At 40.5% G+C, this 14,309-nt stretch overlaps 1 protein-coding gene across 8 annotated transcripts in view; it reads left to right on the forward strand.

The window, feature by feature from the left end:
• TRAPPC12 (trafficking protein particle complex subunit 12) overlaps positions 1-14,309 on the forward strand; it is a 53,567-nt gene that overhangs the window by 34,819 nt on the left and 4,439 nt on the right. For 6 of the 8 annotated variants that reach the window (XM_074581763.1, XM_074581768.1, XM_074581761.1 and 3 more), the window contains exons 8-10: positions 3,373-3,446; positions 11,296-11,394; positions 14,171-14,271. In XM_074581763.1, coding sequence (XP_074437864.1) covers positions 3,373-3,446; positions 11,296-11,394; positions 14,171-14,271 — 274 coding nt within the window. The remainder of the gene's footprint in view (positions 1-3,372; positions 3,447-11,295; positions 11,395-14,170; positions 14,272-14,309) is intronic. The other 2 variants (XM_074581765.1, XM_074581766.1) reach the window with 1 other exon arrangement.

Here is a 14,309-nt window from a genome sequence, read left to right on the forward strand (position 1 = left end):
GATCAAACTGCCATCATACAAGGGCTACAGTGGCCTAGGATGTGGCTACGTAGATGGCTGAGTCTCACTGTAGCTGCGTGGTACTTAGACTCCTGAATTACCTAAGTCACTTTTTAGGATAAGATTTAGATGATACTAATCTACGTTGTCATTTTCATGATTTTGTATGCAATTATGTTTTTTTCCTGTTCCTTCTATCTTAGTTGTTTAACTTCAATAGTATAGGATAAATTTCTGCATTAAAAAGGGGTCATCCAGGCAAATTAGTTGTCCAAGCATTCTGGGGTTTGAGGTTTTTTGACAGAATTTATACTAATGAGGTCATTTGAGTACACTTAAGAATTGGACAAGAGGTGAAATCTGGGGCATTGTTACGGATTATGCAAACCACTCATGGTGCCTAGCAAGTTAAAAACATCATACTGAGAAAACAAACCTTTCAGCTTCAGCTAATAGTCCAAGGAAATCTTACCAGCTTCCTTCTAGGATAACGTTCAGCTGGAGGCTGTGGGAAGTAAAAGTCTGCCTCTGAGACAGGAAGAGGCGGAGTAGAGCTATTAACAGAGTTAAAACATTATTGTAAACAACTCCCTAAAACAATGTCTGCGTGGAAGGGCGCAGACCTGTCTGAACTCTCCTGCCTGATCTTCAAGTTGGCTGGAGGTAAAGCAGCTTTAATGTGTTATTGTACTTGACTTAATACACCATCTAGGTATGTCCTAAAAAAGTGAGTGCACATGTAGCCAGTGTGTATCATAAAGGCATTTGCAAATATAGCCAAATGAATACATTTACTCTTCTCAAAAGTGTTAAGAGAAATCATCTGATATTGAAGATTTATCCACAGCACTCCAGTTTCTGTTCTTTTCTCCTTGTATCTACCTATTCTTCTTGCCTCTGTTCTCCTACCTGCTTTTCCCTGTTATCCCCTTTCTGCCCTCATTTTTGTCCTTGTTATCCTCACATTCTTTTCCTTTTTACCCCTTTAAAACCAAGACACTTATCCCCCTTTAAGGTACAAGAACTTTTTCCCAGCTGTGTCGTAATCCTGCGGCCTGCAGTCTGTTTCACTCCGGAGTTTCTGGCTCCTTGCTTTTCCTCTCTGCTGCTGCTTTAGAGCTGAGATGAGCTCAGGAGGAGGCGTAGTTAGAAAAGCAGCAGCTAGTAGTTACCTAGGGACAAGGCTGCTGAAAATTTGGAGAGATCTTCATATGCCTACTGTGCAGCTGCCTGTAGGTTTAAGACAGCCAAAAAGCCCGTGGGACCTTTGCAGAGAGTGTTGACTGCTATTGTCGGTGGAGGTCAGCCAGGTCTGCTCCCTGTCTGCTGCTTCGCTGCATTTGGAGCTCCAGGAGGCTGATAATGGGTTTGGTTTTTTTCATGTGAGACTAGCTGAAGCAAACCTTATTAACTTTATGTGAAGACAGCCTTAATTCATTATAGGGATTATGCTTAGCATGTAATTTCCTTATTGCTGGTGTAAGAAGGTGACGCACCAATCGACTTATCATGTACCTCTCCTCCGGTCTGGAACACAGTGCCAGTTTTTCAACAGGCAGAGAGATTTAGCATTGCACCACTTGCCTGGTAACGCATTCTATAAGATGCCAATTTTGCAACTTCACGGTGCGCAGAGCTCCTATGGAAACGACTGGCGGTGTGGAGTACGGAGTCCTTCATAAATAACAAGGAGAAACAAATGCTTGGAGTGGAAGCATGGCTGCATGGACCTGCAGAGCGGGTTTCAGGCACTTCAATAACATACAATGATCAGCTGTTGGGTTTTTGATTTTGTTCATTGCTTTGCAGGTTTTCTTTAATGCCTTTCTGCCAGTGCTAAAGAAGCCTCATCCCACAGGGCTACGGCATTTCCAGATCAGGTTCCTGTTCAGTTTATAGCACAGACTGAAGACACCTGGTCTGTCTGCTTTGCAGTCCATTTTGAGAACCATGGGTGGTGCTAATGCATTGTTAACAGGAAACCTAGATATCTCCACTGCAGGAATCAGTATTTAGTTTGTTGTCACCTAAGTCCTAAAAAGCTGAATGTGGTTACCAAACTATGAGCACATGCAAAAAGGAGAGGTTAACGTAAGTGAAATAATAAAGGAGTTATTTAATTATGTCCAGGTTTTGCAGATACCCACAAGGAAAGATGAGAAATGTTGCATAAAATACTTGCTCATGGTTTACAGCATCCTCTCTGTTAATAGCAGTAGGAATGTGCGGTCAAGGGGGAATTTCTAAAACAAAAGCTAGGAGTAACAAATGATTTTAAGGTACAGTGGGTTCAGTCTTGGGTGCCACATTATGCTCCTGTTGACAAAGATAATTTGGAAGTATTCGTGGGTTGGGGTTTTTTGCTGTGTTGTTGGAGAGGATTGAAGGAGTTTTTCTTTTTAGGAAGGAGCGTAGACATTTCACCAAGCTCTCTTCTTATTCGTAATGGCATTTATGTGTGCTGAAAGAATTATCTATGTGACCTGCCATGCTTTCATCAGAGACTACGTTATTGATACAAATGAGTGGTCTCAGTTATCACAATCTCACTGAAATAGCCTCTTCCCTCTTTCCTCCCCCCCTTTCAAATCATTACAGTGACCTTGACAGCTGATTGACTGAGATACATTCATTTTCCAAATGTACTGCATTAATACTCGTAATGTTTATTTTTGAGGATTAGAGGAATATTTCTAGCATTGATCTATGGTGCTGTAACACAAAAGAAAATAAGGATCTGTGTGAACCATCCTCTTACAACATCAGGAGTCTGTCTGCAAAGCAAGAGAGAGAAATCTGCTGCTGCAGCTTTTAATGCCTGCAAGCTCCAGGAGCATGGGGAAAGCAGACAGGCTTGGCAGATTTTTTCCAGCATATCTCTAAGCCAGAGGCAAGCACAAACAGTCCCATGCTCAGACAGTTCTTGCCCTGCATGTTTTGGCTCTGGAAGGACATTTTAGCTATGTTTGATTTTTGAGTTTGCCAGATTTAATGCTGTAGATTACATGTTTTTAAACTGATGCTCATTATCACTTGAATCTTTTTACGCACCTTTTGTTCTGATAATGGAAAATGTGTGGCTTATTTTAGCGTTTAGTATTTGGCCTGAGCTCCAAGCTGAGCGGCTATCGATGGCTCTGCATTGTTGCATCGTGTATGGTCCCCAGAGCCGCCTGAGCAATTCCCTCGGAGAGATGCAGAATTTTCCATCTCATGGTGCCGTGTGGCTGAGAATTAAAAATTCTAGACTAAAACCCAGTGGTGTTAATGAGGGGGATCTTTCAAAATCGTAATTCACAGGACCAATAATTGATGGCAAGAAAGAACCTCTAATTTATTTGTGCGAATTCACAAGCTGCTCTTACTTTGCAGCCTCTGTTCAGCTGTGGAGGTCACGTCTGGGCCGGGTGATGTACTCCATGGCAAACTGTCTGCTAATGATGAAGGTACGTGGGTGGCAGCAACTGCAGAGGTACCGTATATTCCGGAATAGAATGTTGGAGAAAGTGCCAGAGAATTACTGGTGCATAGATAAGGGAAGACTACCTGACTGTACATGGAGTTTTTGCTTAGTGAAGAATTAATTAGACTTCATAATGTCTTATTAATAGATAACCATTTGCAGTAATGTTCTTCGGGAACATATCTGTACTTACTTCTCCCCAAATCATCCCGGAGAACATGCAATAACAATACAGAATTTGCATTTTTACATTGAATTTTTCAAACACTTAACTAAATGCTGTAATTAAAAGCAATTACGTGCTCTGTCTTTTTCAAACTGTGCACTAGGAATGTTGCTCTGTTTGTGAGCATTAATAATACTGTAGCCTTTGTATATGATCTAGAACATCTAAATACATCCTCCCTTGTCAGCTTATCTCGATTGTAAGATATCTTCTTTCAAGTATAAACCCTCACTAGTGGGTAGTGGCGGAAGAAAAAGGAATAAAAGCAAAAGTGACTAGCTTCCGTTGTTGGGTTTTTGCCCTTGATTCCTCCTGACTTTTTTACCAGTCCTCCATTTGGTGCAATACTCAGCTTCTCCTTATATTCAAGAAGCAGAAATAAAACAACTTCTGCCCATGGTCAGGGAAACAGAGATATTGCCGTTCTTGCAGCAAACTGCTCTTTCCCCGAGTTTAGCTGTACTTCACAAATCAATTAGCAGCAGCAGCCTCGGAGCAGAGCTGTCAGCGGTATAATCTTCAGGGGCCAAGATTTGCACTCCTTGCTCCCTGCCCTTTGGTTGCCCAAGGTCATGCCAAACCTGACCCTCTGATATTTACGAAGCTATTTCCCAAACGGGGCTTCATTCTTAATATTACAATACCCCAAAAAACATGCATTTTTTAGATAAGATCCAGTTATCTAAATACAGCTTTACATGAAATGGAATATCCTTTTCTATGAGAATTATGGAAAACAGAAATTTGTATTTATAATGATATTGCGATCAGAACATTTCTCTCTTGAATGGAAATAATTGTCCCTTAAACCGTGAGGTATTTTTAAGAATTAGTAATCATTTGTGTTTGAAGTAGAAACTTGACATAGGTTCAGTTTTTAAGGAACTTTTCTTTTTCAAAAAGCAAGTGGAGGAAAGCAAAGTTGCCATCCCAAACAAAGTACAATACATAAATTTTCCTAAATCCTGGTAATATATTTTTTCAAGAAGTTTACTTTGCTTTTGACTGTGAATTGTTTTTAACACTTTCAGTTCTTCTTCTCATGTACATACAAATCCACGTGCATGCATAGTTTGCACCTTTCTTCTGCTTTGGTCCTTTTAGCGCTATTTGCTTCTAGTCATAGAAATATATTTGTGAATACTAAGTATCGCCTTTTGGAGATGGTACTTCAGAAATGCTGCAGCTCAGATACTTCTTAAGACTAATTGTATTTAGGGCCTATCTCACAGTTGTTAAGTCAGAAATTTATGGTTCCACAATAACTTCGAGATTACCCACAACTGCTGGTTAATGCGTAATTACTTCCATGTCAAACTTGCATTTCAGTGCATTGGTTGCGGAGTAGTCGTGAGTTGCCCAGTTTTCAGAAATACCCCTATGTGGAGTACTGGAGAGTTTTTAAGAAAGATTTTTCAAACATAGTAATGTTGCAGTTAAAATCATAGTAAATGAAGTTAACTTTTCTGCTTATGTGACAGATCCTCTCTGAAAGAATTATATTGGCTATTTATAAATGTAATAATTTTTAAGACCGTTCTAACATGCAGCAATGCTATAATCATCATCTCCACCTTCTAGTCAGTATGACATCATTTCTTCAAATAATTTTCAAACACACTTTTGTTAATTCTCATGAACAATTATATTCATTGAACAGATTTCTACATATGTATAATTTTTTGTTGCTGTTGTGTACTACACTTTAAAAACTGCATTTGTTTTTATTCGAGTATTTCAAGCGTAATTTAAAAAAAAAAAACAACCCACAACTGATCTCATTCTCCAAGTCAGTGCCGTCTACTGCCATCTAGTGAACGTTTACGATATTGCAATGTGGTCATGTTTGATCCCCAAGTACTATTGGGTGGATGGAATAGCTTATGCTATTAGTAGATTAATAATAATAGTTTATTAAAGTAAAATTACGCGACATTGGTATAAAAAAGAAAAATTGATTATTGTATTTTTACTAACCTCTTTCTGTGGCCGAAAAACTTCAGTAGTATTTAATAAAGAACAAAAAAAAAATACTTTGAATAAATGTTAAGCCTATAACTATTTAAATCTATTTCCATTATTCTCACCTCTAATTAAGTTTATTTCATGTTATCTCTCTTATGCATTACTTACCTGACTCAAAGAATTCTGTTTATGTAGCACAATGATTTTTGTCTTTTTAAACACAGCCTCATTAGTTTGACAGCTAAACATCTCATTAAATTCTGGAGATGGAGGGGTATATTGTTTGGGAGGTAGTGAGTGAGGTGCAACGAAGTGACTCACCCAGACTTGCGCAGGAAACCTACAGTGGAACAGGAGATGAACCACACATCTCCTTTACCCTGGGACCATCTTTCCTAGGTCCTGAGTTCAACTGCTGCGTCCCGTTATCTGTGTGACCGATGGTCCAGTTCGGCAGCGGTGTGAGGCAGTCTTACTATGTGGTCTTTCCCTCTTCATTCCCCTTTCTTTGTACAACCTTTCTTAAATGTATTCTAGCTTCCTTCCGTGCGCCACTGTTGGACTTAACCAAGTGACAAAAACACAGAAATGCTGGATCTCGGCCATATCACCTGTATCGGCTTTTCCCATTTCATGTGAACAAGGGGCAACTTAAGGGAGGAGGTGGAAATACAGCAGGAAGGGAAGGGGAGACCACGTAACGTGTGTCACTGTAGACTTCCATTTACAAGAGCTGTGGCCTTAAGTCACTATGGAAGCGTACCCTGAATATAGGAGCATGAGGGAATAGTCATTTAAAATGCAACTGAGGCTGTGCTTTGCTTCATTTCAACAACCTAATTGCAAAACATCTGTCATTTTACTAAATCACCATGAAAGCGTCTTGAAAACTTTTTAAGTTCTTTTCATCTGAGCTAAAATTGTTTTTGACATTCTCTTACCAGACTTTTACCTCTCTGAGGAATAAACACTTAAGTACTTTCCATATATATTATAAATGCACTCTAATTAAAGGCACATTTTGCACTTTTTTAGATTTCTTTCAGTGCTGTCTCAGCTTTTGTAGAACTTGCCCTTCGTAAAAACAAAAGCGTTAGAATTGATTTTAATTTGGGTCTAATACAATTAAAACTGTGCAAAGGAGGAGGTAACAGCTTGTACTAATGACGCAAGGGACTGATGCCTAAGGACTTTGGTTCCTCTATGATTTAAAGGAGAAAGACTGCGTGAATCATCATGTCTTTTGCCTAACTGTGCTGCAGTACTGTTCTTTGGATTCGTAACACTGTGAATCTCTGCCTTCATAACCCTTCCACAGGTGCACTGGATAGAGAGGGAAGGTGAGTTATCCCTGTCCTCTCTTCCCAAAATATAGTATTTATGAACTATGCACTTTGTATAACTAAAGCTGATTTTTAGTGTGTAAGGTCTATTGCACCTACTGTCAGCATTCTACACATCATGGTCTTTTATGCAAATTTCTAAATATCTCATAATTAATATTTTAAGTACTTAAAATATTGTCACTGGTGGTGACAATGCAGTGACCATGAAGGCAAATACAGTTATACCGCAGTGCATTAAAGGAAAAACAAACCCCACTTGCCATTTTTGTGCAAGTAGATCCAATGGCTTACTAGAACTATTTTGGATGAGTATATTTAATGTTAGCACCAAATTTTCTTAATAAAAGAGATACTGAATTATAAAACAACAGGCCAACATTCGCATCCTGAATTGGGTAACTTCACTCCTTCTTTTGGGATTTTTTATGAAGGTGTGGAAAATCTGAAGGCTCACAATCTTTAGAAATTAAAGAAATCAAATTAAATCAGCCCCACCTTTAAGTCTTAAGATCACAAGCTGTAGTCATTGGGTTTTTTACTGGCAGTGCCTGATACGTCTTACTCCTCACAGCCACAGCTTGTATCAGCCATGACTTCGCTCCTCTGGGAGGGTGTCTGTTCACCATTCTCACAATTTTTGATGTCACATTAGTAAACCTGGGAATGAAAACAAAGTCTTTAGTAAATGAGAGCAAATCTCATCTACTTTACAGTGTCCTTCTTTAGAAGGAACTGTCAGACAGGATGCTTTTATAACTTACCATGGAATAGTATCATTCTGTATCACGTGTAGGATACTCCCGAAATCTGGTAGTGTCAGGGGAAAGAGTATAAATGCTTATAAAACTCGCTGTGGAATCCTGGAGTAACTACAAAATGAGACTGATTTATTTAGAAGTGAGCCTGGATATTGCGATAATGTTTTACCGTTTCTTCCTCGGGCCATCCTTGCCTATGCTTAGGGGTGGTTTGGACATACATAACCTAGTCTCTTGTCATCTCCTGTAAGAAATGGGTCCCATTCCTGTGATAGGTACTGCAAGGCATGGGATAGATAAGCACGGCTGCTCTGTGCTGCGCTGTCATATGGAAACAGGGTGCCATATCCCCAAACACAGTGCACAGACTCTTAATGCTTCACCTCTGCTCTCACATTTTAGGAGGTGTGAATGTTGACATACTCCTAGTTATAGTGCATGTGCTGATGTACAGTCACTTGATCACAGAATCACAGAATGGTAGGGGTTGGAAGAGATCTCTGGAGATCATCGAGTCCAACCCCCCTGCCAGAACAGGGTCACCCAGAGCAGGTTGCACAGGAACGCGTCCAGGCGGGTTCTGAACGTCTCCAGAGATGGAGACTCCACCACCTCTCTGGGCAGCCTGTGCCAGTGCTCTGCCACCCTCAAAGGAAAGAAGTTCCTCCTCATGTTTAGATGGAACTTCCTATGTTCAGGTTTGCGCCCATTACCTCTTGTCCTGTTGCTGAGCACCGCTGAAAAGAGCCTGGCCCCATCCTCCTGACACCCACCCTTTAACTATTTATAAGTGTTGATAAGATCCCCCCTCAGTCGTCTTTTTTCCAGACTGAAGAGACCTAAATCCCTCAGCCTTTCTTCATAAGAGAGGTGTTCCAGTCCCCTAATCATCTTGGTAGCCCTTAAGAAGTTCCTCCTCATGTTGAGGTGGAATTTCCTGTGTTCCAGTTTGTGCCTGTTGCCCCTTGTCCTGTCGCTGGGCACCACTGAAAAGAGTCTGCCCCCATCCTCATGACACCCGTATAATTGATAGGGAATACAAAAGGAGAGGAGGGTTTGTTTGGCTGACGAGGCCAAGTCCATGAAGCCCCCTCAGTATGGGCCTCCAAGACTTGGCTGCTTGTTCCTACCAAGGCTGGCTGCTGCCTGCCCTGGGGAGCCTGTGGTGTCATAACTGCAAACAGTGCCCCCTCCTGCAGCTGCTTCTGGCCGAGACTTTTCTGCAGTCAGTTCGTGCTAAGCTGTAAACTAAGCTGACAGAAGCACCTTTCTATCAGCTTAACTGCCTGATCTCCCAGGAGCTGTTCTGTTCCTACATCAGTTTGGGGCTGTGACGGTAAAGCCCCCGTCCCTCGTGGCTCTGTAGCCTAAGCCTGAGAGCGCGCGTGAGTCCGAGCGCTGGGGAAAGGTCAGCTTCAGACCGCAGAATGGAAGACATGGAGCACAAAAGCTAGCATTTGATACAATAAAATTATTTCTCCAGTGAGCACATTTTAGGCTTAAAGGGATAAAATTCACTGTCATGGACAATCCTTCAGATTTTACAGATTACACACCTGCAGGTTTTAATAGCTAATACAGCATGGCTGGGGTTCCTCTAAGGAGCCAGTTCAGAGGGTCCCTATTCCGAGTTCTTTATGTCTGCCTAACACAGTGGGACTCCATGATCAATGAAGTCCTTTAGTGTGAGCTGTTACAGTGAAAAATTGAGATTTTCCTAAGTCATAAATTCATGAAAAATTTTGGTAGCATAAACTTCATCACATTTGAGTTCTGAATGCTAAATAAATCAGCATTGGCCTGTTGTCTTTGCTCTGAACTCTTTCCATTGCAAATAATAAGCATGAACGTGGCATGGCATACTAGATTTGCAATAAATAAACTCTTAAGTGTTAATAATTAACTGTTCAGAATTAATTCTTATACGCACAGTATACAAATTGTTTGCAAAAGAAAGGTCCTGCAGCGTGCCTCCTGGGCTGTTTAAGTCAGCCTCTACTATTACAGGGCGTGTAATTTCTCTCATACACAGATCAGATTGCAAAGACTTCTGATTTTTTGGGTGTACAAAACAATTAGTATGTTCCAAATGGTGACCCGGTGCATGGGTCAAGTAGGGTTCAATCCTTTTAAGTGTGACCTCAGTAAAAGAAATTCATTACGCCTGCGGCACATTGCCTCCTCAGATTAAGCAGCAGATGAAGAAAAAGCACCTTTGCCAGTAGCTGTGATCGCATTAGAGACAAGTTAAATGAGCACTATAATTTGACCAAGAAAAATGGTAGGGTAGAGAGTATCCCAAGACACCTGTGCAGTTTTGAAAGATTATTCTTTGATGTCTTTTGCTTCCTAACACCCACTACAAGTTCTTGTATTAAGTTGAAGGGCAGTACTGTCAGCAAGCACCAAATTAGTACGGCACAGGGGGTCTTCTGTCTTTGCGTATGCCTGGCTTTTATAACCAAATGCAGGTTTTCTCTGCTTTTGCTCTGGATTGTTCCAAGATGCCATAGCTGAGGCTAGTGCAGTCCTGTGCCCCGTGAACGTATCCCCTACGCGTCTTCCAGTCAGCCTAGAGTTTCTCATGTATGCCTGCCAAAGACCACGTAGCCAGGTTTAAAAGTCATTTACTGCCCAGATCGTTGAATTTCTGCAGTTTAACCATGAAACAGCTGGGTTGCAGTAGCCAGTCACACAGGCGTTTCTTTCCTGTGGGAAATTGGACCATGATGTTGTTTAATCCTCTGTCGCTGGTCGTTACCTGGGGGGTACGGTTGCATGGCACCTTGGAGCGGGCAGATCTCAGAGCTGCCACTGGCCAGCACAGTCTTTGGGCAGGTGTAGGCGCAGGTGTCACTTGCAAAGCTTCCTGGCGTTCAAAACCAGCCCACCCCTCACTTAGTTTTACCCCAAATCAGTTTTCTATTCAGATTACCTGCTCGTTCTCCTTTTACACAGCATGGTAGAATGGAGCACGGGTTTGGACGGAGGGATAGAAAAGGTCTTGTTTCCCTCGGCAGCAGTGCTAGTGCGTCATCTGAAAATGTGCCTGAATTGCAGCTTCTGTCACATGATATTTTTCACAAGAGCACGTACACAAGCGGTTCCCAAAGCTTCGGAGCACAGTTTGTTAAAGCATGTAAATTACACATACACGCGAAACGTGAGACACTTCTCAAGTGTGCCTACCCCAGTCACACGTAAGGCTTTTGGCTTTCATCCTAAATCATCATCTAAGATGAAAAGTAAATGTTCAGATTTTTTGTTCTGGGCCTTTAGCTACAAACAGAATATGATCTAGTTGGCGAAAAAAAAAAAAAAAGAAAAGGAACATCCCCTGTGCATGCAGTTGCAGTAGAGCTGAGTAAAGACCAATGTAGTCAGCAACTAGTGCCTACTGTGATAGATGGAAATTCTGTCCCACTGACAAGTTGCAATTACTTTAATTCTGTTTGAATATGTCTTTAAAAAGAAGGCAATGTAAAGACTGAGGAATGCTGAGCTTAAATATCTGGTCCTGTGCTTTTCACCCCTTAGGACTATGTGCTTGCTGTAGATGCCTATCGCACCGTCGTCAAGTACTACCCACAGCAAGAGCCTCAGCTGTTGAGTGGAATTGGAAGGATTTTTCTTCAGGTATGCATTTTATTCTAAATCTGCTTGGTAATACTGCTGTTGACGGCTATGTAGTGCATAATTGTTGCGTTTAAAAACTGTTGCCTGTATCAAATTGTAGAGGCAGTGGTCAAAACATAAAAACTTCTACCATGTGGTATTAGCTAACATTAGGAAATATAAAGCACCTCTATTATTAAAAGTATATGCATGTGCATTAGTGAACAAAGAACATGCCATAGAAAATTACGCTAACAATTTAATCAAAGAACAACATTCTCCTTTCCCTAAAAGTAACGGTAAAGTTCCCACTGACTTCAGTGAGCCAGAATTTCACTAAAAAACTCATTTCTCACTGCCTTAAACTGCATGCAGCGCTCAGACACGCTGTAGAACTGCCGCCGTCACCTAGAAAACATTTAAGAGTTTCCTTCTTTTATCCAGGTTATAGCCCTGAGAAGACAGGGAGCTTGGTTTCCAGACAAACAAACTTAAGCGCATAGTATGTTGGAGCGTCCTTGTTAGAGATTATGATTATTTGAGGTTAACAGAGGAATTTTCATTTTTATTCCAAGTGCTAATAATTTTTATTAGATACTATAGTCATGTTTTCTGAACTAAGTTAAATAAATTAAGTGATGGAGACCACTTTAAAAATGTACCCTTTTAATGACTAATTAAAGCTAATTCTTTCTTTTAAATGTTGTGCCAAAAAAAAAAAAATAGTAAACTGTTTCGCCTCTGTGGAAAAAATGAGAATTAAAAGTTTGGCAGGTCTACTGAGAACATACAAGATGCTGCTAAGAAATGAGAACTCTTCATGATCACAAATACGGTGTGATTAGTCTCAAAGCATATTATATTTGGACTCATCAAGCTCCCAGTGGAGCAAAATGGTAGTTGTTTTAGAAATTTATTATTCTCATGGTTAGGGACTTCCTTCTAATTTCCAGGCTAAAAATATTTGAGGGCGGATTCATTTACACTTGTGCCAGCATTATCCTTTAGTTAAATGTAATTATTTTCTTGGTGGTTTACACCTTTAGTGGTATTTATAGGGAGAAATTGTATCCTTTGTCATTTTAAATGAATGTATAAGTTTTTAGAATGAATGTTTGTTTTGTTTGAGTCCAGTTACATCTGAGAGAAATTAATCTGTTTCATTAGATAGAGTATTAATGGGTATTCCATAAACGCTTTGGTAGAGGGACAGTTGCATCTTTGAGTGCAATGTTCAATTGGATCATCCCCTAAATATAAAGAATAATCATTTCTTGTCAAGAGAGAGGTCTTGTGGTTAGAGGTAAAGCAGTCCCTGTTATATTAGTGGTGTCGGCAGGGCTTTGGACACTGCCGCTGTGATACTCCCATGAGCAAATTGGGAAGAAATCTAGATGAAACCTTAAGATGGATGTTTGCCATGTCTGAAAAGTTTACTTGGAAAGTCATTCGCTGGTAGACTAGAAGGACTTGCTAGATGATCTTTTCCACAAGGATCTGTAGGGTTTGCAGTGTTTGATATTTTTTTTAGGTGCTTGTATGATGAAATTAGAAGCAGGCTTGTAAAACGTACAGATGATACCAAGCTGGGAGTGGTACAGACACTATGAAGGGTAGGATCAGGATGCAAAATAATCTTGACAAGCTGAGAAACTGAAATGTTAAATTGGCTGTGATTCAAACAGCAAAGGCAAAATACTACCAAAGACTGGGAGTAATACGCAAATACACAAAATGGGAAACAGCTAACAAGACACTGTTCTGTAGGAAGGAGTTAGGCTAAGGGTAATCAAACTACGCATGGGTAAATGAGTCGGACTTCCAAAATACTGTAGCATAAAAGCAAACTTCATGTTCACATGGGAAACATAATGTACTTCTTCCATTCTCGCTGCTGGTGAGAAATAGGCTGGAGATCAGCAGGCACTCGGGGACGGTGCGAAGTAAGAGGAGAGAGCGCAGAGAAGAACAGCAAGAATGATCAGAGAATCCAGAAAGCATTATCTGTGAGACAGGGATGAACACTGATTTGCTTGAAAATTGATTCTCATTCTAGAAGAAGAAACATAGGAGAAAGTGCAATAAAAAATTTCAAGTATGCTGTTAAAAAAGAGGAGTTGTACTGTTCTCCCTCACCACTATGGATAGGACAAAAAGTTGGCGTGTGGCAGCAAGATAGAGTGTATTTTCTAATACTAAGGCTATTTAAGAATTCTGGAATAAGTTTCGTAGGGAGGCTGTGTAATATTCACCATCAGAGAGCTTTAAGGAGACTTCAACATATTTGTCTCAAACATTTTTGGTAATGTTGGTCCAGTTGTTGAACAAACAGGTGATCTCTTGAAGGCCCCCTGCATCTCCTGACCTGAGGGCTGCCCGGTTTCCGTGGCTTTCTGCTCCTGAACTAGTTCGTTTTACTCCTTTTGATAGATTTATTTTACCCAGTACTGAGTTCTTTCTCCTTCCATCTCTAATTTTATGAACTCTGGAGTCAGTTACACCCAAAGAGCCAAATGAGGGGCCGGGCCACCCCTGCCATACAGTCTATGAATGTTCTACAACCCAGGGCTGAGAAACACTGCCTTAGATCGAACTGCGCACGCTTTTGGGGTTCTTTTCATGATCTTGACATGGCTCTTTCTTTGAATACCTTGTTTGATAACAGACGTTACCCAGTCAGCGTGGTACCGAACAATTGGATAATAGACTTTAATAATGGTTTCATGCTCCTATCCTTTGTAATAGATATAATCAGGTTTCTTATTGTGGTAACTTTCTGAACGATTTTACTGTCTAGATTGGAGACATAAAAACTGCAGAAAAATATTTTCAAGACGTTGAGAAAGCGACTCACAAGTTGGATGGACTACAGAGCCAAATTATGGTTTTAATGAACAGGTAGATAATTTAATAGCTAAATGAAACTTTAAAATACA

The sequence above is a fragment of the Larus michahellis genome, chromosome 3 (assembly GCF_964199755.1).
Source record: "Larus michahellis chromosome 3, bLarMic1.1, whole genome shotgun sequence".
In the NCBI taxonomy this organism is placed as follows: Eukaryota; Metazoa; Chordata; class Aves; order Charadriiformes; family Laridae; genus Larus; species Larus michahellis.